Here is a 23,464-nt window from a genome sequence, read left to right on the forward strand (position 1 = left end):
AGCCTTTCATCCACATGGCTCAGAATAAAAGGGAGAAAAAGTAGAAAGAATTAGTAGAAGTATGAAGAAAGAAAGAAGGAAAGGAGGGAAGGAAGGAAGGAAGGAAGAAAGAAAGAAAAGAAGGAAAGAAGGCAAGAAGGAAAGAAAGGCCGCAGGGAGGGAGGGAGGGAGGGAGGAAGGAAGGAGGGAAGAAGGAAGAAAGACAGAAAGAAAGAAGATACAGTAAAATAAAATAAAGTATAATGAAGTTATTGAATTAAAAAATACTCTGGGGTCCGCGCTTTTAGCCGCTGCTCGCGCCCGTCTCTGGGGTTCGCACTTTTAGCCGTGACTCGCGCCCATCTCTGGAGTTCCTTTAAGCAGCGCTCTTAAACCCCTCTCCTCGCGCACCAGGAAACAAAGAGGGAAGAAAAAGTCTCTTGCCTCTTCTGCAGGTGCAGACTTTTCCCCGGACTCCCTTCCGGCTAGCTGTGGTGCACAGACCCCTTCAGGCTATGTTCAAGCTGCCAACCCCAGTCCTCTCCCTGCGCTCCGTCCGAAACCGAAACCCGAGCCTCAGCTCGCAGTCCCGCCCGCCCCGGCGGGTGAGCAGATAAGCCTCTCGGGCTGGTGAGTGCTGGTCGGCACTGATCCTCTGTGCGGGAATCTCCCCGCTTTGCCCTCCGCACCCGTTGCTGTGCACTCCTCCGCGGCTTCGAAGCTCCCCCGGCCGCCTCCCGCAGTCTCCGCCCGCGAAGGGGCTTCCTAAGGTGTGGAAACTTTTCCTCCTTCACAGCTCCCTCCCACTGGTGCAGGTGCCGTCCCTATTCTTTTGTCTCTGTTTTTTTCTTTTGCCCTACCCAGGTACGTGGGGAGTTTCTTGCCTTTTGGGAGGTCTGAGGTCTTCTGCCAGCGTTCAGTAGGTGTTCTGTAGGAGTTGTTCCACGTGTAGATGTATTTCTGGTGTATCTGTGGGGAGGAAGGTAATCTCCGCGTCTTACTCTTCCGCCATCTTCAAGGTCCCCCCCTCATACTTCTGATCTAGAAAAATTATGGGTGATTTCCAGTTTTGTCTTCCTAGGAGGGATTTTCTTATTTAGGATGGCAAAATAATTTCACAGTAGAATCCTAAATTGTGTCTAGACACTACCACATGCAATTTTCTATTACTTAATGTTTCTGTTTCTGTAAATCCATGCCTAGAAAATAAATAAGGTAATAATTAACTTATTCTCAGATTGTATTGATATCAGGTTAGACTTTATGCATATTATAGACTAAATATAGCAGATTTGATCAGTGATATCACCAGATTGTAAGAAAACGTTGACATTATAAAATAACTGAAAAAATAGTTCAGCCAGTAAAGTTTTTAAAGCACAGTATAAAAGACAGTATTGTAGAAAGATAGATTTGGAAGCAGTAAGCAAATAAAAGCTAAAAGTGAGATGGCCCTTTTTGGCTGTGTTGGGTCTTCGTTGCTGCACATGGGCTTTCTCTAGTTGTGGTGAGCTGGGGCTACTCCTCATTGCAGTGCACGAGCTTCTTATTGCAGTGGCTTCTCTTGTTGCGGAGCACGGGCTCTAGGCGTGCAGGCTTCAGTAGTTGTGGTTCACAGGTTCTAGAGCGCGGGCACAGTAGTTGTGGCTCACGGGCTTAGTTGCTCCGTGGCATGTGGGATATTCCCGGACCAGGGCTCGAACCCGTGTCCCCTGCATTGGCAGGCATATTCTTAACCATTGAGCCACCAGGGAAGTCCCAAGATGGCCCTTTTAAATTCATTTTTCTACTGAAGATTGTCTTTATATCATCAACTTTGTCTACTCAGCCAATAAATATACTGTTGCCATGTGAGTAACCTTTAATTAATTCATGTATGTTCAGCCAAAAAGTGGATATTTACTTTGTGTTCTTTCTTGGTTCATCTTTGATTCTGTGACTGTAACTGTTTTCTTATTTTTCTGGCTGAATGCAGATAAAATTTCTTGGTTCAAATGTTGTTTTCAGCTACCCATATGAAAAACTACTTTTCTACAGTTTTAATTAAACAAAATTTTTATTGATACATACTGTAGGAAGTAGGAAGGCTGGTTTAAGATAATAATGCTTTGGCATTTGGGACTGTATTTCATTTGTAACTTTTCTCTAATGGATATTTGGTTGATTATGTTGTTAGCACTGCTCTCACTAATTTTATCTTTGGGTCATGAGTTCCACAGAGTATCCTCATAAACAGAATTTATTATCCTCTGGTCCTACATAGTATATGAAACAAAAGCAAGCTATTAAAAATAATCTACCTAGTCATTACTAATCTGTAGCTCTTTCTTAATCAGAATGACTTACTTGCATATTTTCAAATATGTGGTGAAATAAGTATTTGAAATTGAGCAAAAAGAAATCTAACTCCTATGAATTAATTTTGTATGACAAACATTTAGGCCTTTGTTTGGTTAATACTGGTTATTTCATGGTTTGTGTCTTTTAAGTAATATATTTTCTTATACAAAAATGTTTCTCATTTGTTAATAGAAAGTTAAATATATTAAAAAAAATTTTTATTGGAGTATAGTTGATTTACAATGTTGTGTTAGTTTCAGGTACAGCAAAGTGAATCAGTTATACATATACATGTAGCCACTCTTTTTGGATTATTCTTCCATATAAGCCATTACAGAGTATTGAGTAGAGTTCCCTGTGCTATACAGTAGGTCCTTATTAGTTATCTATTTTATATATAGTAGTGTGTATATGTCATTCCCAGTCTCCCATATTATCCCTCCCCCACTTAGCCCCTGGTAACCATAAGTTTGTTTTCTACATGTGTAACTCTATTTCTGTTTTTGTAGATAAGTTCATTTGTACCCTGTTTTTTAGATGCCACCTATAAGCGCTATCATATTAAACAAATATACTTTTAAATGCATATTTATTTCTTTTAGTAAAATTTTTTTTAATTCATGTAAAACTTTAATTTCATGAGATGTTTTCATAGCAAAGAAGGGAGATACCTATATAAAATATAGAAGATCCTTTATTTCTCTTATTTAGTTTAAACCTTGGTTGGTATTTCAGCCAATATTATGGCTTTTACCTTTCTTATAAAGAAAATTGCTATTATTTTTAGAATATTGGTGCTTTTAACCTCCTACCCCTTTCTTTCTCCCCATTACATGTCCAGTCTGATTTTATCCATGTCCCTAAATCATCCAGATCAAAATCTTGGAACTTCTCTTTTCTTCATTCTTTATATATAATTAGGAAGTTAGCAGTTTTTTCAGACTCTTTTACTGTCTTCTGTTCTCTACATCAGATCCTTACTATCTCATATCTGAACCATTACTGCAGCCTCTTAAAGAGTCTCCTTGAATACTTTAGTTTCTTAAAGCACTTCTGTCATTGCTACTTCTACCAATGAAACAGGCTTGATGCTTTAAGAAAAGATTCTTTAGAAACTGCTGCTTTGGGAATTCCCTGGTGGCACAGTGGTTAAGAATCTGCCTGCCAATGCAGGGGACACGGGTTCGAGCCCTGGTCCGGGAAGATCCCACATGCCGTGGAGCAGCTAAGCCCATGCGCCACAACTACTGAGCCTGCGCTCTAGAGCCCGCGAGCCACAGCTACTGAGCCCGCGAGCCACAACTACTGAAGCCCGCACGCCTAGAGCCCATGCTCCGCAACAAGAGAAGCCACCGCAATGAGAAGCCTGTGCACTGCAACAAAGAGTAGCCCCCACTTACCGCAACTAGAGAAAGCCCGCATGCAGCAACGAAGACCCAACACAGCCAAAAATAAATAAATAAATTTATTAAAAAAAAAAAAAGAAACAGATGCTTTTAAGAAAATGGTTCTGTGTTGCTTCTAGGATCAAATCATTGAAGGGTACCTGCAGTGTGACCCCAACTTACTTTTCCAGGTTTTAATTCACTCTGTTCCCTTACAGTTGTGTGCCCCAACCAAACTACTTCACATCTCTGAACATGCCTTGTGCTTTCTTTTTGTGTCATTTCTTCTATTTCCTCATCCTCTTTTGTGCTCATCAAAAATGTCTTCATGTTCAAAGAATACATGAAATTTAAAATTTTCTGTGAAACCTTCCCTAATTACCCCTACTGGATATAATCTCAATTTCTTTTATGTTCCTAAAGTATCTGTTGTGTGGTACTTACTATACAGTGTCTGTCATTATAATTTTTTGTTTACTTGTTTCACGTCCCTCCTACATTTTAGTCTCCTTGGAGGCTGTGGCCACATGTTACTAAGGCCAAAACAGTCCTTAGTAGAATGCTTTGAGCATATTTGGAACTCAGTACATATTTAATTAATATCTATTTTAATTTAGGTAATTTTGATGTAGAAGTTATAATTGAAAATATAAGCAGTGAATAGATTGATGTCATATATATATTCTATAATTGGGAACCCAATTTAAAATCAGTTTCAATTTGCAAAATAACTTATACTAAAATATTATGGCAAAATGTTTCAAAATCAAGGGAGGAGTTTTTGTTCTTTTTAAATGCATATATTCTGGAAATTACGTTATAGGTTAAAATACAACAGTAGATTAAAATGTGATAGTGAAACTAATGAGATATTTTCTTCTAAATTTCTTTTCTTTTTACTTTAGTGGAGGCATGATTTTTTGCATGGATGGATAAAAGTACCTGTTACTCATGAAACACAGGAAGAATGTCTTGGGATGGCGGTGTTAGATATGATGAGAATAGCCAAAGAAAAGGATCAGACCCCCCTGGACATCTATAGCTCTGTCAGGTAATTTCCTTATGTAAATCCATATTCATAAATATGAACAGTTACAGTTTTTATATAAGTTATTTGTGTTTTCTGTGTTTGCCCATAATTTTTTTTGGTGTGGGTTGTATTTGTTTTTATTGAATGATTCTTTAAATTCTATAGTGCTTTACAATTTTCAGAAGTTCCAAACGCATAATTTCATATAATCCCATAATCATTTTTTTCCCTCTACTCCTATAGTATCCCCTCCTCCTTTCCCTCTCCCAACTGGTAACCACTAGTTTGTTCTCCATATCTGTGAGGCTGCTTCTTTTTTGTTTCATTCACTAGTTTGTTGTATTTTTTAGATTCCACATATAAGTGAAACCATACAGTATTTGTCTTTCTCTATCTGACTTATTTCACTTAGCATAATGCCCTGCAAGTCCATCTGTGTTGCTGCAAATGGCAAAATTTCATTCTTCTTCATGGCTGAGTAGTCTTCCATTGTGTGTATGTATGTATGTATGTATGTATATACCACATCTTCATTATTCATTGACCTGTTAATGGACACTTACATTGCTTCCATACCTTGGCAATTGTAAATAATGCTGCTGTGAACATCGGGGTGCATGTATCTTTTTGAATTAGTGTTTTTGTTTCTTTTGGCTGTATACCCAGGAGTAGAATTGCTAGGTCCTATGGTAGTTTTAATTGTAATTTTTTGAGAAGGCTCCATACTGTTTTCCACAGTGGCAGCACCAATTTACATTCCTCCCTCTCCAACATTTGTTATGCGTTTTTTTTTTTTTTTGGATGATAGCCATTCTGATGGGTGTGAAGTGATATCTCATTGTGGCTTCGATTTGCATTTCCCTGATGATTTGCAATACTGAGCATCTTTTCATGTGCCTGATGGCCATCTGCATTTCCTCTTTGGAAATATGTTTATTCAGTTCTTTTGCCCATTTTTTAATTGGGTTGTTTATTTTTTGATGTTGAGTTGTGTGAGCTGTTTATATATGTTGGATGTTAATCTTTCATCAGTCATATCATTTGCAAATATCTTGTCCCATTCAGTAGGTTGTCTTTTCATTTTGTTGATGGTTTCCTGTGCCGTGCAAAAGCTTTTAAGCTTAATTAGGTCCCATTTGTTTATTTTTGCTTTTATTTCCTTTGCTTTAGGAGATGGATCCAAAAAAATATTGCTGCAATTTATGTCAGAGACTGTTCTGCCTACGTTTTCCTCTAGGAATTTTATAGTATACGGTCTTACATTTAGATCTTTAATCCATTTTAAGTTTATTTTTGTGTGTGGTGTTAGAGAATGTTCTAATTTCATTCTTTTACATCTAGCTGTCCAGTTTACCCAGCACCGCTTAGAACTGTCTTTTCTCCATTGTATAGTTTTGCCTCCTTTGTCATAGATTAATTGACCATAAGTCTGTGGGTTTATTTTTGGGCTCTCTGTTCTGTTCCATTGATCTCTGTGTGTCTGTTTTTGTACCAGTGCTATACTGTTTTGATGAGTGTAGCTTTGTAGGATAGTCTGAAGTCAGGTAGAGTGATTCCTCCAGCTCTGTTTTTCTTTCTAAAGAATGTTTTGGGGGCTTCCCTGGTGGCGCAGTGGTTGAGAGTCCGCCTGCCAATGCAGGGGACACGGGTTCGTGCCCCAGTTCAGGAAGATCCCACATGCCGTGGAGTGTCTGGGCCCGTGAGCCATGGCCGCTGAGCCTGCGCGTCCGGAGCCTGTACTCCTCAACGGGAGAGGCCACAACAGTGAGAGGCCCATGTACCGCAAAAAAAAAAAAAAAAAAATTTTTTGGGTTTTTGGGGTCTTTTGTGTCTCCATACAAATTTTAAAATTATTTATTCTAGTTCTGTGAAAAATGCCATTGGTATTTTGATAGGGATTGCATTGAATCTGTAGATTGCCTTGGGTAGTATAGTCATTTTAACAGTATTAATTCTTCCAGTCCAAGAACCTGGTATATCTTTTCATCTGTTTGTCATCTTCATTTTGTCTCATCAGTGTTTTATTGTTTTCTGAATACAAGTCTTTTACCTCCTTAGGTAACTTTACTCCTAGGTATTTTATTTTTTGATTTTATAATAATTTAGTATTGTATGAGTAACTTTTCTTCCTTATGTAACGTGTACTTTGTGAGATAAAAGAAATCATTATTTTTTCCTTTTTCTTTTTCCTGTTGTATTGAAATATAGTTGACATATAGCACTGTAACAATGTAAGGTATACAGCAAAATGACTTGACTTACATCATAATGAAATTATTATCACATTAGATTTGGTTAACATCCATCATCTCATGTAGATGGAAAAAAAAGAGAAAGAAAAAATATCTTTTCCTTCTGATGAGAACTCTTAGGATCTACCTTCTTAACAGCTTTCAAATAATACCATACAGCAATGCTAACTGTAGTACATTACATTCTGAGTACTTATTTGTTGTATAATTAAAAGAAATTACTGAAAGAGTTGGAGTACTACAGAAAATATCATAGTGTTAACTGAACTCGGGTTTGGCTGCTTGCTGCTTGAAAGCCAATACTTGAGAGACGAGTGCTTGTAGGAATGGAAAGATTGCTTTATTCTGGAGGCCAGCAACCTGGGAAGAATGCAGATTCGTGTCCCACAACCACCTCCAAATATTCTGCTCGGCCATGAAAGTTTTTAAAGGGAGAAAGGGGAAGTAATCTCAGTCTGGCATTGAGGCAGGAGTCACATTCTTCACCATCTCCCACTGCATGTGAGTTTGTCGACTCCTAGTGATCTTTCTTTAGATGCTATCTTTTTCACACAGTTTGCTCATGAGATTACTGAAGGGGAAGCTGGGGAAAAGAGCTTATCATCTCTTAATTACTTGTTCTTCATTTCTTCTTAAATCTAAGAAAAGTATCAACAGGTTAGGCGAGGCATTGGGTGATCAAAAGATTTGAAAGATGTGCTTGGGCCAGAGGCTAGTTAAAATATAGCTTTGCTAAAGTGACAAGACAAAAGGGGTCCCCTGCAGGGAGCTGCTTCCTGCAAAGGGTTGCTTCCTGCAAAGAGCTGCTTACAAATCCCCACTGTCAGACATCATTCCATTTCTATGGGATTATGGGTGAAGGTCTGTCTTCTGTAACTTCTTCATGCTGACATAGGGTGTGCTGTATTCTTAGAGTAGATGTCAACATGGGTCTGTAGCATCTCTTTGCTGGCAATTTTAGTTGCCCACTTACATATACGGGTAGAACAAGCTACAATTATTTTGAAGCCCACAAAGATACAGATTATTAAGAGCAATAGTGTTATTCCCATTCTCTTGAGGCTGGTTCTTGGAATTGTGCTAGCCATAGATTCAGTACTTCTCAGGATGGAGCAGCTTATGTCATGGTCACAGTCTGGTCATCATGCAGTTAGCTCTTCCCCTCTGGTGGCAGTTATAGTATCTGTACAACTCAGGAATGTACATCAGACACTGAAAGGTTCTGTGACTCTATTGTCCTAATTATTAATTTCTTGGGCCTGCTCTTTGTGACTGAGGGAGTCCTGGGAGATTTAAGCTTTTTTATATACAAGAGGAGCCTTTGTACTTGGGTGGGAGCCCACAAGGTTCTGCTTGGTTTTAATAGGTGTTCAACACCTATTTATTATTTAGTTCATTCATTCTGAAAAGACTAGGTAAATTCAAAGGAATGAAAAAAACACCTGGAGGCAATTTCTGGTAAGCACAAATTGTATAAATAATTGAGTCAGTATTTCTCCATATTTTACTTGAATTAGTATCACCTGAGGTGCCTTCTTAAAACAGATTCTTGGGTTAGATTCTTGGGCTCTAACCCAAGAAGTTGGAGTTAGTAAATCTGAGGTGATGCGTACAAATATGAATTTTTACAAGTGTTGTAGGAGATTTTTAAAAATTTCAGCTTTATTGAGGTGTATTTGACATATAAAATTGTAAGATATTTAAAGTGTACATCATGGTATATATACATATGCATTGTAAAACGATTCCCTCTATCTAGTTTATTAACACATCCATCACCTCACATATTTTTCTTTTTTTTTCTTTTTGGTGAGAACATTTAAGTTCTACTCTCTTAGCAAATTTCAATAGTAGACTACGGTATTATCAGTTATAGTCACCATGTTTTACATTAGCTCCTCAGACCTTATTCATCTTATAACAGATCCAGCAGATTCTTATACAAGTGATCCACATTCTCCAAATTATTCTTCTGCAAATTGAATTCTGACAGTCAAACCTATATGATTTTTTGAAACACTACTCCTACAGCCCAGCTTTAATGGCTATAAAACTTCCACTCTTTTTAAAGGTATATATGACTATTATAAGAATGCTTTAATTGGTTTTTTGAAGTTTGAAGACTAAACATTTGTTTTACATATTATATGCTTACCTGATTAGAAGTTTGAGGACGTCATGATCTGGTTAAAATTCCTTTTATTCCTAGAAATCCTTTTCTCAATAACTGGCTTCAGTCCCTCCTTTGCTGAGTGCCCTCAAAACAGTTAAATACCCAATTTACAGGTTATCAGTTTCTGTGTTTCCCTCTTTGGTTTTAGGTATTCTTGTTTTATTTTCAGATGTCTGGTAGTCCTTAACCTAAGGGTGCAGGCCATAGGGTATGATTTCAGGAACTCACTGAGGTGTCTTGAAGATTCCAACATCTAAAGGAAAAACGAAAACATTTCTGTTTTCCACTAATGCCTTGATCTTTATTAAAATACAGACAAACACCTCTTAGGATAGTAACTTATTCATTCGTTCATTCATTCATTCATTTAACAACTTTTTATTGAATACCTGCTACAGCAAGACCATAGTAGAATGGAGTGAGGGAAGGAGTATCTTAGATGTCGTTAATAGAAACTGAAGGGGCTTTGCTGGTGGTGCAGTGGTTGAGAATCCGCCTGCCAATGCAGGGGACACGGGTTCGTGCCCCGGTCCGGGAAGATCCCACATGCTGCAGAGCGGCTGGGCCCGTGAGCCATGGCCGCCGGGCCTGCGTGTCTGGAGCCTGTGCTCCGCAATGGGAGAGGCCGCAACAGTGAGAGGCCCACGTACCGCAAAAAAATAAATAAATAAATAGAAACTGAAGGAATTGAAAGGAACACAGTTGAAGAACAGAGAAGCTTTGAGCCACTGAAAATGAGTTTTTAAATATGAAGCCATCTCTAGGCTTAAGCTATGATAGAACACTTATGCTTTGGAGACCATAATATTGTGCAAAGTCTAGTGTCCTAAAACAAGTGAATATTTAAAAATTGTATTTCTCTGATTATCTTTACCAGGATATAAATGCATCTGCAAAATTCTGCATCATTTTTCCTTTATTTTACTTTTAAAACTGTGAAGATATTCATTATATTGATAAGATTTCATGATATTTTAAAACAGTTTTATCCAGGTATAATTTACATATCATAAAGTTCACTCATTTTAATTGTACAGTTCAATATTTTTTATTGAGTTGTAAAGGTTCTTTATATATTATGAATACAGGTCGCCAGATATAGGTTCTCCTATTTATGATTTGCAAATATTTTTCCCATCCTGTGGATTATTTTTACTTTCTTGAAAGTATTATTTGCAGCACAAGAGTTTAAATTTTGAAGTAATCTAATTTATCTGTATTTTCCTTTGTCTTTGGTACCATGATATTTTAATATTAGATAAATAATTTATGCCTCTACTGAAGGAAAAACATGCCTGATTTGCTTGACTTCTTAATGTAATTTAACTCACTGATGTTTTCCGAATTTTCACTTCCAGCTCATTTCTGAGAAATAATCAAGGAACTCTACTCATTTTTAAAATTTTCAGGAATAATGGAAGAACAGATGAATGATTAGTTCTTGGCAGAATGAAATAAGCTTCTTTGTTCCTAGAAATATCCAGTAGAGTATGGATCTCTGACTAGTATAACTAAAAACATATTCTTTCCCAGACTTAAAAAAAAATACGTGTAAGATAACATCTCTGTGTGTCTGTGCCTGTGTGTTAGGTGCATCTGTGTCTGTGAGCACATGCCTCTGTGTGTACATATGTACCTGTATATATCAATATGTCTTTGTACATCTCTTTGTGCATGTGTATGTATAAGATACTTACTCTTTTGTATGCCAGTTCCTAATTGGACATTGTGGCTTAGGTACTGGAGTGCAGAAAATAAAGGAAACAAATAAGATTTTTCTGTTTTCATTCTCCATCTGCTCTTTAAAATCCTAGGTTTGCTAAAGGGTGGGAAGAAGAGAGCTGGAAAATGGAAAGAGTTTAAAGGAGACCCTGCTGAATTTGCAAACACTAGGCCAGGGCCAAGGCCACTTACATAGCAACTGAGGTATATTATATACCTCATATCACTAGACTCCCTTTCTAGACAACTAAGCAAATATTAGAGTTTCCAGTGGCCTACTCCAATTGTAATAATAAGATGCAGATTTCATTTTATGGTACAAAAATAGTATAATAAGGCAAGGCTTAATTTCAGAACTTTTAGAGCCTGAATTTTAGGCTACTTTAAAAATTCAATATAAGAAAAACATCAGGAAAAATGTTTTTATGCTTCAAAAGTTAACAACTATGTCTCTTGAAAATTTTTAGTGTTTCTAACAAGTCTGGTTCGGATAGCATAACATCAAAGTGGATTCACTATATTTAAGAAATCATACATTACTGTGGTGTTAGCAAAGGATGTATGTCTGGTCCTTTATTCCAGGGATCAAAGTGGAAAGACTTGTAGTTTGTTATCTTAAACTCTTCTTTTTTTTTTTTTTTTTGTGATACGCGGGCCTCTCACTGTTGTGGCCTCTCCCATTGCGGAGCACAGGCTCCGGACGCGCAGGCCCAGCAGCCATGGCCCACGGGCCCAGCCACTCCGCGGCATGTGGGATCCTCCCGGACCAGGGCACGAACCCACGTCCCCTGCATCGGCAGGCGGACTCTCAACCACTGCGCCACCAGGGAAACCCTTAAACTCTTCTTTTTATGTCCAGATAAGCTTTCAAAGCCTTGTTAAATCAAGTAGCCATTGGTGTTTATGTAAATTGTAATCCAAATTTATTAAGGCTCTTGGTATAACTAAAGTTTTTGACAGAAGTAGATAAAGTAGGAATCATTTGTATTCTGATTGTATTTTTAAACCTTTTCAGTTTTTTTTCCCTACACTTACTGAGGCTCTCCTATATCCTATCAAGACTTTCATTAAATTTTATATATCTGTTTATCTACAAATATATAATTGCTATGAAAAGGAAAGGAGTGTGACTTTTGATATCTGAAAAATGAGTAGAATTTAGTGGGTGGAGAGAGGTAAGTGATGGAGGTGGAGAGTAGAGGCTCATGGAAGAGGCCTTGTAGCAGAAGGGACCATAGGAAGAATGAAAAGAGTCAGTATGGCTAGAGCTCGAAGAGTTAGTAGGTGATGAGGCAGGGACTAGACTATGTAGAACCTTAGCGACATGTTGATAAGGGTAAGAACACTAAGAAACTATTTAAGAGTATTAAGCAAGGGTAAAAAGATTAGATTTGTGTTTTAAAAGATCCCCATGACTCCACACCAGTGTAGAAAACAAATCAGAGGGTTGGAAGAGAAAATGGAAATGTGGGTCAACCAGAGAGTAAGGCCATTGCAGTAGTTCCTCCAGGAGATGCAGTTGATTGGGTTAATAATGAGAAAAATGGGCAAATTAGAGAAATATTTAGAAGGTAAAATCAAAGGAAAATGGTGAGGGATTGAATAGTGGGGGTTGATAGAGAGGTGGTATGAGGGTGATTCCTGAGTTTCTAGGGCTTGTGGAAATAGGGGAACTGTAGTGCTGTGTACTTGGATTGGGAATGCTGTAAGAGGATCTTTCAGGGGAGGACGTTAGGGGGACTCATGAGTTTGGTTTGACACATTGTTTGAGGCACTTTTGAGACATCCATATTATAAGGGTAAATTGACTTGACTGTGGAAGATATGGGTCTGGAGCTTAGAGATCTGGGCTACAGCTAGAGATATCACAGTCATTTGCATATAGAGTATCTAGTGCGAAAGAAAGTGTAGATAAGAAGAGAAGAGGGCCCATAATTAAGTCTGGAGGAACTCCAACAATTATCACCAGCTAAAGGGGATTGAACCTGTAAAGAAGATTGACGAGTAGCCAAAGAGATGGGAAGAAAATCAGGAAAGCTAAGGGGAGACAGTTTCAAGGAGAGCATGATCAACAGTGTTGGATGCTGCTGAAAAATGACAAGTAAAATGAACAAGGAATTTGGTTTTAGCAACATGGAAGTTTTTCTTGATTTTAGCAAGAGAAGTTTCTACGGAATGATGGAACAGAAGCCAGATTGGGGTGAGTTAAGGAGTAAATGGAAGGAAGGAAAATAGAAATGGCTATATAAACTTCAAAAAGAAGCCAGATAGGCTGTAGCCGGAGGAAGATGAGGGATAAGGAAATTTTACATTTAAGATAGGAAGAACATTAGTATTTTTAAAACTTGTGGATAGAAGAGAAATAATATATAGGGTAAAATTCCCCAGAGGGTGGATATATATTAGAGGAAAAGAGGGGGTATAGGTAAGTACATGTCAAAGGAATGGCTTTAACAGATTTATACCTCATTTATTGTAACAGGTGGGAAGGAGGAGAGAATGAGTGCAGATGTATGGAAGTTTGCTAGCAAGATACTGAGGGAGCTCTGCTTAGAGAAGCTTTTTTTACTTTTTCCCCCTAAGAAAGAGGTGAAGTCATTTGCCGAAAGTGAAGAGAAATGTAGCTGAGGTTTAAGGCAAAAGAAAGGTAGGAGGTTTGAGGATTTTGGAGAGAGTTTGACATAGTTGTGGGACTTGGGAAAATTAATTAAACAGAGAAATGTCATAAAAGTGATGGCAGTGATAAAAGCCTATTTGAAATTGGTGATTACGAATTTATGATGCAACCTATCTACCTTGTCAAATGACTTTCTCCAGCAGCTTTGGCTACTTGAGTACAAAACTGAGAGTTCCTTAAGGGGATTAGGGTAGAGAGGGAAAGGGAGTAAGTAAGCAGTGGTATGCAGGTAAATGTTTAACAACCAGTTCTTAAAAAAAAAAAAGTCTGATTTGTTTGTAATTTTTGCTGATATCCATGGTTTAAAAACCCTCTCTGTGGCCAGTTTCAGAGTTATCAACCTGACATCACTGAATGCGGAATTGAAAAGAGATGAGGAATAGCAAACCTTTTCCACCACTCGGATGTGATAGACATTTATAACCTCAAAAGCATAGATAGTAGCAAAATGTAAAATAAAATTAAAAATGTAAAATAATTAGGAAGTGATGCCTTTTGAGTAATCGTTACCTATATTTTAAATATTCTTAATTTGTAAGTTTATTTAAGTTAAATTTTAATGATCACTGTTTAATAATCAGTGCTATTTAACAAATAGTCCTTAAAATGTAACAATAATCTCTAAACATTAGCCAGCTCCATCACTCAGGTACGGTAGAATGTGGTAAGTGATATTATGGAATGGTGCACAGAATGCTGTCATACAAAGGGAGTAGCATCTAACGTGGTTATAGAGGTCCAGAAAGGTTTCCTGAATTTGATGATGCTTGAGCTGAGACTTGTAGAATGAGTAAGAGCTAACCAGATAAGAGATGGGTGATGGGAAGAAGGATTAACATATGTGAAGGCATGGAAATTTAGTATAGCTGTACCTTCAGAAATAAAATGTTTTTCGTTTGTGAGACATTGGAGCAGGAGAGAAATAAGTTATCTACCTTCCTTAGGATATTTTACATAGAGATGGAAGTACAAAAGATTCAGAACATTTCCAAATGGAATGTTTTGATTGCAAAGGAATTATTAGGAGTTATTGAAGCTTGCCTGAGAAAAATAATGCATACAAAAGAAGTGTGTTTACCTAATGTATATCAGTAGCATCTAACAAAATGTAACAATTTCCAGAATTCACATACATTTTAGAGTACAGCCAAAAAATGGTATATAAGATAATCAGAGAAAATAAATTTTTAGACTCCAATGTTAACTAGACTATGTCTTCATTTCATTACGGAAGAAAATTAACATCTCTTGCTCTAAAAATTTATGGTGACTCAGAATTTGTAAATGCATTCACATCATCAAACAAAACCTTAAGTTTTTATACTATATGGATGGTGGCTGTGTCACTTTTTTCCATTTGACTACTGTGCTGTTTACTTATTATGGAGAAAGTTGGTGACTTCTCTTTTAACTTTGTTTTCCAATTTGTTCTGCTCTTGTGTGTGCTCTTTACCCCTAGCTACAAGACATTTTTACCAAAATGTGTTCGAGCAAAGATCCAAGACTATCATATTTTGACAAGGAAGCGAATAAGGTACAGATTTCGCAGATTTATTGAGCAATTCAGCCATTGCAAAGCCACTGCCAGAAACTTGAAACTTAAATATCTTATAAATCTGGAAACTCTTCAGTCTGCCTTCTACACAGAGCAATTTGAAGTAAAAGAACCTGGAAGAGGTCCTTCAGGTGAGGAGATTTTTGCAACCATTATAATAACTGGAAACGGTGGAATTCAGTGGTCAAGAGGGAAACATAAAGAAAGTGAGACACTGACAGAACAGGTAATCCTCAATGATATGTTCTCATTCTTTGTTAATTTAAGTAGAATGGCAGTAGAAGCACAGTACTTTTAGTCATTTGAAACATGGTCTTGCACTTCTCTTCTCCCATTGATACAAATGGAAGTTTTTAATAACGTGATGCCAACAAGGTCATACCTTATTGTTCTTAAATGGCATTTTATTAATTTTTTATGACTAAATAATTAGTAATGGTGTTCTTGTAGTTTCAGTCTTGAATTCTAAGAGTGATGTTTAAGGTCGTTTTGCTTCCTTTTTTCCTTTTACTATTATTGATAATATGAAGCACAATCATGAAATTTAATTAGTTCGAAAAGATTAATTTTCAATGATTTTATGATGTATACTTGTTAAATAATTTAGTTTTTGTTTGCATTACAAATTTTAAGTTTGTTCATATCTATGTGGTTCTTAGGATGTTATCTGATATATATATTTTTTTATCTTCATTCTTTGGTAAACTTTCAATTTTCTGGCAATGGTTTCTATTAATGTTGATTGGATTGAAGGGTACTATAGCACACTTTAGATTCCTGGCACCCTTTAATGCTCTCATTTTTAAGTGAAAGCAAGATACAGTGTAGTTTTAGGGTTACATTATTGGGGGAGAGAATCCCATTTAATGCTTATCTATTGGTATCAATATTTTTTAAAAAGAATTTGGAATGAAATCTCCTTCATAAGAGTCTTGTTTTAAAATGGCTCCATAAATTCTACCTGTTTTTAATATCAACTGCTCTTAATTACAGGATTTACAGTTATATTGTGATTTTCCTGATATTATTGATGTCAGTATTAAACAAGCAAACCAAGAAGGCTCAAATGAAAGCAGAATTGTAACTATTCATAAGCAAGATGGTAAAAGTCTAGTAAGTTTGCTTTATCATTAATAATGGTTATGTTTTACAGTTGTCAGAAATAAGTATTTCAGAATCTTAATACCAAAGTTACTTTCCAAAGTTATAATAGTTACAAAGTTCCAAAGTTGTAATACCAAAGTTACAAAGTTACCGTAGGGATGTTGATTATAGTTTTAAATAGAGCTATAAACATAAACAACAATTTAGTAAGCTTTTTGATTACATCTAGCTTTTTGTATCACTACCAACACTGTCTTCCCATAGAGTATCTCTTGTACATTAATGTATTTTTCGGTCATTTTCATAATTAGCAAAAGCACCAGCTACCTCCTGCCCTCTCCTCCCCCACCCCCAGCCTCAGTTGTGCTAGTTCCCTGTTGTAATGCTCATTCCTCACTACAGTCGACCCTCTGTATCTGTGGGTTCCATATCCAGAGATTCAACCAACCGCAGATTGAAAATATTCAGGAAAAAAAATTCCAGAAAGTTCCAAAAAGCAAAACTTGAATTTACTATGTGCAGGCAACTATTTACATAGCATTTACATTGTACTTACAACTATTCATATAGCATTTACATTATATTAGGTATTATAAGTAATCTAGAGATGATTTAAAGTATATGGGAGGATGTAAGTAGGTTTTATGCAGATAATATGTCATTTTATATAAGAGACTTAAGGATCCACGGATTTTGGTATCTGTGGAGGGAGAGATAGATACAGAGGGATGGAGGAACAACTGTATAATCTTTTTTACCAATAGAGATGTACGTAATTCTAGTCATACCACCTCTTTATGTAACAAAATGTAAACCAATCCCAGGTGATCCCTACCCAAACTGTGAGACACGTTTGACTCTAAAAGATTAACCCCTTCTCTTTTTTAAAATAGCTTCAGAGGGAATTCCCTGGCAGTCCATGGTTAGGACTCTGTGCTTCCACTGCCGGGGGCATGGGTTCAATACCTGGTTGGGGAACTAAGATCCCCCATGCTGCATGGCGTAGCCAAAAAAAAATAATAAAATAAAACAGAATAGCTTCAGACATCCCACTTACTTTAATTGAAAGGGAAGAAATGAATTCCTTTATACTCTGCTCTTAAATTGCTTATTTTTCTGGCTCTGTTTTCTTTCTAACTCAGATATTTCTTGTACTTGGGGCTTAAACGTCATATTAATGTTATTTGTTTATTTAACTTAAGTATCTATATGACTTACCTACCAGGCCATTTCAGGGTTTTATGACCAAAATTATAAAACTTGCAACTCACTTTCGTCAGCATGTCTTCCTTTTCTTAGGTATTAATCCTTTGTTGTACAGGTTTGCAGTTTGCCAAGTCTTTTAACATTGTTTATGGTATCTTTTATAGTACCTATTTTTATGGCCTATTTGTGTTAGCTAGATACCTTTTATAGTTCAGACACCTCACACAGTTCTCTCCTTATTATAATTTTTGATATAAGTCCATACTCTGTGTTCTCATTGTGACTAAATATTGCTGAGCCAAGCATTATATCGTGATCACATGTCCATTCTTGTACATACAACTTTTTGTTTTTCCTGGAGTTGATCATACCTTCAACTTTTTTCAGTATTTCTAATTAATACAAACTTTTATATCAGATTAGATAGATTTATAATTAAGATGACTAGCACATTTGTCTAATGGGTGTATTGGAAAATACAATAAAATTATGGGTGTAGAGTGAACTATAACTAGAAAGGCATGATAAACTCATATTTGAGAGGGTCTTAAATATCAGACACAAGAATTTGTAATTCACTTTGGGTAATTGGGAGCCTTAAAAGACATTTGAGCAATTTAGAAGAAAACTAATTTAGAAGAATTATCTAACAACATGGAGTGAAAATAATTTTCTTCTTTTTCTTTTCTCCTCTTAGGAAATTGAACTTAGGTCATTAAGAGAAGCTTTGTCTTTTGTGTCATTAATTGATGGATATTACAGGTTAACTGCAGACGCACATCATTATCTTTGTAAAGAAGTAGCACCTCCAATGGTGCTTGAAAATATACAAAGCAACTGTCATGGCCCAATTTCGTGAGTAATACAGACTTTAAAAGTAAAATTTTTTTAAAGTAAATGAGGTATTTACATAGAAGAGTTTACACAACAGAATGATATACCTAGGTTTAGGAAGTTTAGGAAAGAAATATTATCTTAATCTGACGGAAATTGTTTTTCTTTTAATGAAAGCCTATTTCCAATCAGACTACATAATAATTAGAATTATTTAGAATATAACTTACCATCTGTATCCCAATCTATAATACTAACTTGCTGTATAAGTTTGATATTTAGTTCCCTAGGTGTGTTTAATTAATTCTTCAGTGTTAATTTTTTTTAAAACCTTCCAATTTATGTTTCATTAATTTGGAAATACTGCAGAGGAGCCACAGTGCAAAATTTGATAATCATCATTATTTTTGGATAATCCATCTCCTTCTACTGAAAGCTTTGAACACAAAATGTATATGATGTCCATATTTCTAGACTAGTTCTGTGCAGTATGTTCCACAGTGATGAAAATGAAAATGTTCTATATCTGTGCTGTTTAATGATTGCTGCTAGCCACATGTGGCTATTTAGTATTTAAAATGTGGCTAGTGCAACTAAGGAACTGAATTTTTAATTTAATTTAATTTTAATAACTTTACATTTACAGTTGACCCTTAAACAACACAAGGTGTTAATCCACATATAATTTATAGTCCATCCTCTGTATCAGTGGTTCCTCTGCATCCTTGGATTCAAACAACCACAGACTGTGCAGTACTGTAGTATTTACTATTGAAAAATATCTGCGAATAAGTGGACCCTCGCAGTTCAAACCCACGTTGTTCAAGGGTCAACTGTAAATAGCTTCATGTGGCTACTAGCTACCGTGTTGATACACACAGATGTAAACCTTTACTTTAACACTGATAAAGCCAGCTATCATGCACAACATCTATTTACCCCAAGTCCTAGTTATCTTTCAGCCAGGATATGCTTTATGATTGGCACCAGGTCTGAAGGACTTGAGCAGAAGAAACAATCTGGGGTTTTGAGCATACGTTTTTTACCTTAACCTATCCTTAACTATTTGAGAAATCATGTCCTGACTGGTATTTAAGACTGATTTGGCCTATACCTAATGTCTGTTTAAGAAGTACGGTTGATATGAAAAAGTTGCACTACTTGAACATTCTATAATTTACATATTCAGTATTTTAAAAGCTCCTACATCCATTCATTCATTATCCATTCATTCATTATCCATCCATCCATTCTTTCATTTATTTGTAGAACATTTACTGAGTACCTAATATGCACCAGGCACTGGTTTAGGTATGAGAAATACAGTGGTAAGTGAAACGGATAACTCTTGCTTTCACGTAGATTGCATTTCTTTCAAGATGTGCAGCTTCAGTTAAACATGTAGCAAATTTTAAAAATTTGTAGTCTTTGTTGCTTGCCATGGGTCTTCTAGTAGACTTTGGTATATTATATTAAATATTAAAGATGCACAAATTTTTATATTAGCAATTGCTGTGGTAGAAGAGACATGAGTGTTTTATGACATATTGTTTGTATAGTTTATGTGTTTTTTTGTGGTACGCGGGCCTTTCACTGTTGTGGCCTCTCCCGCTGTGGAGCACAGGCTCCGGACACGCAGGCTCAGCGGCCATGGCTCACGGGCCCAGCCGCTCCGCGGCATGTGGGATCTTCCCGGACTGGGGCACGAACCCGTGTCCCCTGCATCGGCAGGCGGACTCTCAACCACTGCGACACCAGGGAAGCCCGAGATTATGGTTTTTAAAATACTAAATTTGAAATCAGAAGGCAGAAAATTCATATGAATGAATTGTTCTTTGTGATTTTGTATGTCTTATAATACCTTTTGTTTCTAAAGCAATATAATTGCCCCTTGAATCGGTTTGAATTTATTGCAAAATAGCTTGGTACTTTAATATTTTTCCTTGTAAGATTATTGATAAAAATATAAAGTGGAGGAGACTTCTAAAAATTCTGAGAGTTTTAGATTTGACTTTCGACTTTTAGATGACATTTTGGTCATAATGTCATGGTTCTTGCTACATTATCATGCAAATTACTTCTTTACCTTCAGAATGGATTTTGCCATCAGTAAACTGAAGAAAACTGGTAATCAGACTGGACTCTATGTACTTCGATGCAGTCCTAAGGACTTTAATAAATATTTTCTGACTTTTGCTGTTGAGGTTAGTATGTCACACTAATTAATGGTAACATCTTTATTTAGTGCATATAATTTCCCTTTTGTAATATCTACCATATTTCCTTTTTAATACTCAGATGATGGTTTTGGATATGATGGCTTTGGATATGATAACTAGCAATTAAGTAAACTTAATTTACCTCAGCTATTCTTCATAAACAAGATATAATTTCTAGGACTTATGTTAAAAATTATTTGTAATATCTTACTATCTTCTGGAATTTGTTTTTTTTGATGTTTGGGTGTTACCAGTGTGTTAACTTTCATCAAGTCTCTTGAAGTCTCTTTTTTCACAAAAATGCATATCTTTACCAAAACATGTAGAACTAAATAAATCAGAAGTAAACTTTCCTTTTACAGATAATGGTTATAGGATTAGAGTGAAATAGGGTAATAACAAAGAAAGAGACATTATTGCACTTTTAACTAGTGGTTTTCCAATATTAAGAATAATGATCTACAATGTATGTTTTAAATGTAAAACTGCAAGGAAATCTCACTGTTAATACAGATCATTTTGGATCTCAACTAAGATTGTTTACTATCCAAAATTATCTAAAAAGATACTATCACTTATAAGGCAGTTTCATGGTATAAATCTTGAGAAACTTTGTAGCTGCTTACAAAATTTATCTTTTTAAAATTAGAGAATGTAAGGATTGTGTTATTAATTTTTATAAAAAGCAGTCATCTTATAGTTAGCATATGTAAAGTGGAGTAATTGTCCATAAATACAATACATAAAGTAGGTTGCTCCATGACTTTAACGTTGTAAAATACCGATAATCTATCCTAATTTCACAGTATCTTTACTGTCATATATGACAGTCTATTATATTCAATTATCATATCAAAATGTATATATTTTTTATATTTACTGTATTTGCCCAGCATAATATGAGGGCTAAATATCAGGGAGTCTATGCTATAACCTTGCTTCAAGAAATTTATCTTTTGGAAAAACAAAAATAAAGTATACCAGAAAATACTAAATCGAGTATTGTTTATTACCCAGTATATCCAGTATAAGCAAATATTGACAATAAGAGAAGGGATTACAATTATTAAGAAAGGTCCTTTGGAGTAGGAAGCACTTGAGACTGACTGGAGATAATGAGTCAATTTTATAAAAATGGTTCTAAGTCGGTTGAATATGTTTATAAGAAGCAGTTCAAAAAATAGATGGTTGAGCAAGTTCATAATAGAGCACATAAGACAAACATCGAAAAACTGAAAAATATTAAAATTGCCATATTAGACATCATTAACAAATACAGTAGAGGCACAATAGGTAGTCACCTTTGCTTATGGAATGGGGTCAGAGTTAGGGAGGACTTCACAGAAAAAGTGGAAATTGAGCTGAGTTTTAAGGATTGAATAAAAAGTACATTGCTCAAAAGGAAAGGATGTACATTCTGTAGAGAGACAGCACGTACAGTTATCAAGGCATGAAACGGCATGGCATTTGCTTGAAAAATTTTAGGTCACCTGATGTAGCTAGAGCATGGGTTGTATATTGAGAGTGGCAGGAGTTGAGGTTGGGGGTGGAGGCAGAAGCCAGCTTATGGAAGGCCTTATATGCTAAAATAGTTTTAGACTTTATTCTGTAAATGGTGGAATGCTGTTAAGGATGGTATTATTATTGTTTATTATTATTGCTTTCTTCCTTGCCTTTCAATAAAATAACTTTTAAGCCATTTCTGTTGGCTAGGCAGTTGTAATTAGATGCCCTTTTGAGGAACCAAACACCTCTCTCACCTTATGCTGGTATTCATGGTTCAAATGTCTAAATGTTCTTTTGGTTGTTTTGTGATATCATTTTTGTCACAGTAATCACTATTATGTCCATTGTGATTTTTCCTTCCCTCTCTTTATAATTAAACTTACATAGAGAGAAAACGTCATTGAATATAAGCACTGTTTGATTACAAAAAATGAGAATGGAGAATACAACCTCACTGGTACTAAGAAGAACTTCAGTAATCTTAAAGATCTTTTGAATTGCTATCAGATGGAAACTGTTCGCTCAGACAGTATAATTTTCCAGTTTACTAAATGCTGTCCCCCAAAGCCAAAAGGTAAAATAGATTTCTAGTTATTTTTAAAATATTGGCCATGGATGGTGTATATGGTGGGAGCTATTTTCAGCATGTTGATTTCAAAAGAAATAGGAAAGAAGAAGCTCCAAAAACAAATTAATTTTTTCCTGATATGTTGTACAGGCATCCTCTAATAGAATTGTTCAGTTTGGTTTATGTTTTCTAGAAGTGACTTAAAGTTTTGTAATTCTAAAATGTACTTTAAAAAATAATTTCATGGTATCAATAAGTCACTTATTTATTGAACTGAAAGACCTCAGTACCAAATTCTCATATGTTATTCTAAGTAAAAGCTTTCAGATTCTTTTAGAATTTTAATTTCTTTTAAATTATCTTTTAAAATAAAAATAAAGTTGGAAATCCTTTAAAGTAACAGGCACATTAAAATTATTATTAAAATTCCTGAAAAATTATACTAGTTAAGGAAGGGATTATAATTTTGAATATATAAAATAACTGGTTAGAGTACCTCAAAGTTCAATGAATAAACTCCTAAAATAATTTTCTATGAAAAAAATGAACAATAAGAGGCTGTTAAGCATTTCTTGTATATAGAACACATTTTATTTTATCCCTTTGGAGCAATTTATATCCTCAGTGTGTTTTGATTTTATATATATATATTTTTTTTTCATTCATTCTATCCTTTTTTTTAAACAGATAAATCAAACCTTCTAGTCTTCAGAACCAATGGTATTTCTGATGTACCAACCTCACCAACATTACAGAGGCATAACAATGTGAACCAAATGGTGTTCCACAAAATCAGAAATGAAGATTTGATATTTGTAAGTCATTAGATGCTGATTATTGTCTTTTTGTCTTTTTAAAACAACAACTGTTTTCTTCATTTTCTAACCCACATTACATTCATATGACATTTGGAA

The 23,464-nt window shown here is 35.6% G+C and overlaps 1 protein-coding gene across 2 annotated transcripts in view; it reads left to right on the top strand.

Annotated features, from left to right (window-relative positions):
- The window catches only part of JAK2 (Janus kinase 2), a 153,046-nt gene that overhangs the window by 99,937 nt on the left and 29,645 nt on the right, over positions 1-23,464 (top strand). For both annotated transcript variants that reach the window (XM_024734235.1, XM_024734236.1), the window contains exons 6-12: positions 4,610-4,755; positions 15,018-15,339; positions 16,107-16,226; positions 18,121-18,278; positions 20,350-20,461; positions 22,370-22,556; positions 23,238-23,365. In XM_024734235.1, the coding sequence (XP_024590003.1) occupies positions 4,610-4,755; positions 15,018-15,339; positions 16,107-16,226; positions 18,121-18,278; positions 20,350-20,461; positions 22,370-22,556; positions 23,238-23,365 (1,173 nt within the window). The remainder of the gene's footprint in view (positions 1-4,609; positions 4,756-15,017; positions 15,340-16,106; positions 16,227-18,120; positions 18,279-20,349; positions 20,462-22,369; positions 22,557-23,237; positions 23,366-23,464) is intronic.

Source organism: Neophocaena asiaeorientalis, unplaced genomic scaffold (genome assembly GCF_003031525.2).
Source record: "Neophocaena asiaeorientalis asiaeorientalis breed wild unplaced genomic scaffold, Neophocaena_asiaeorientalis_V1.1 scaffold256, whole genome shotgun sequence".
Lineage (NCBI taxonomy): Eukaryota > Metazoa > Chordata > Mammalia > Artiodactyla > Phocoenidae > Neophocaena > Neophocaena asiaeorientalis.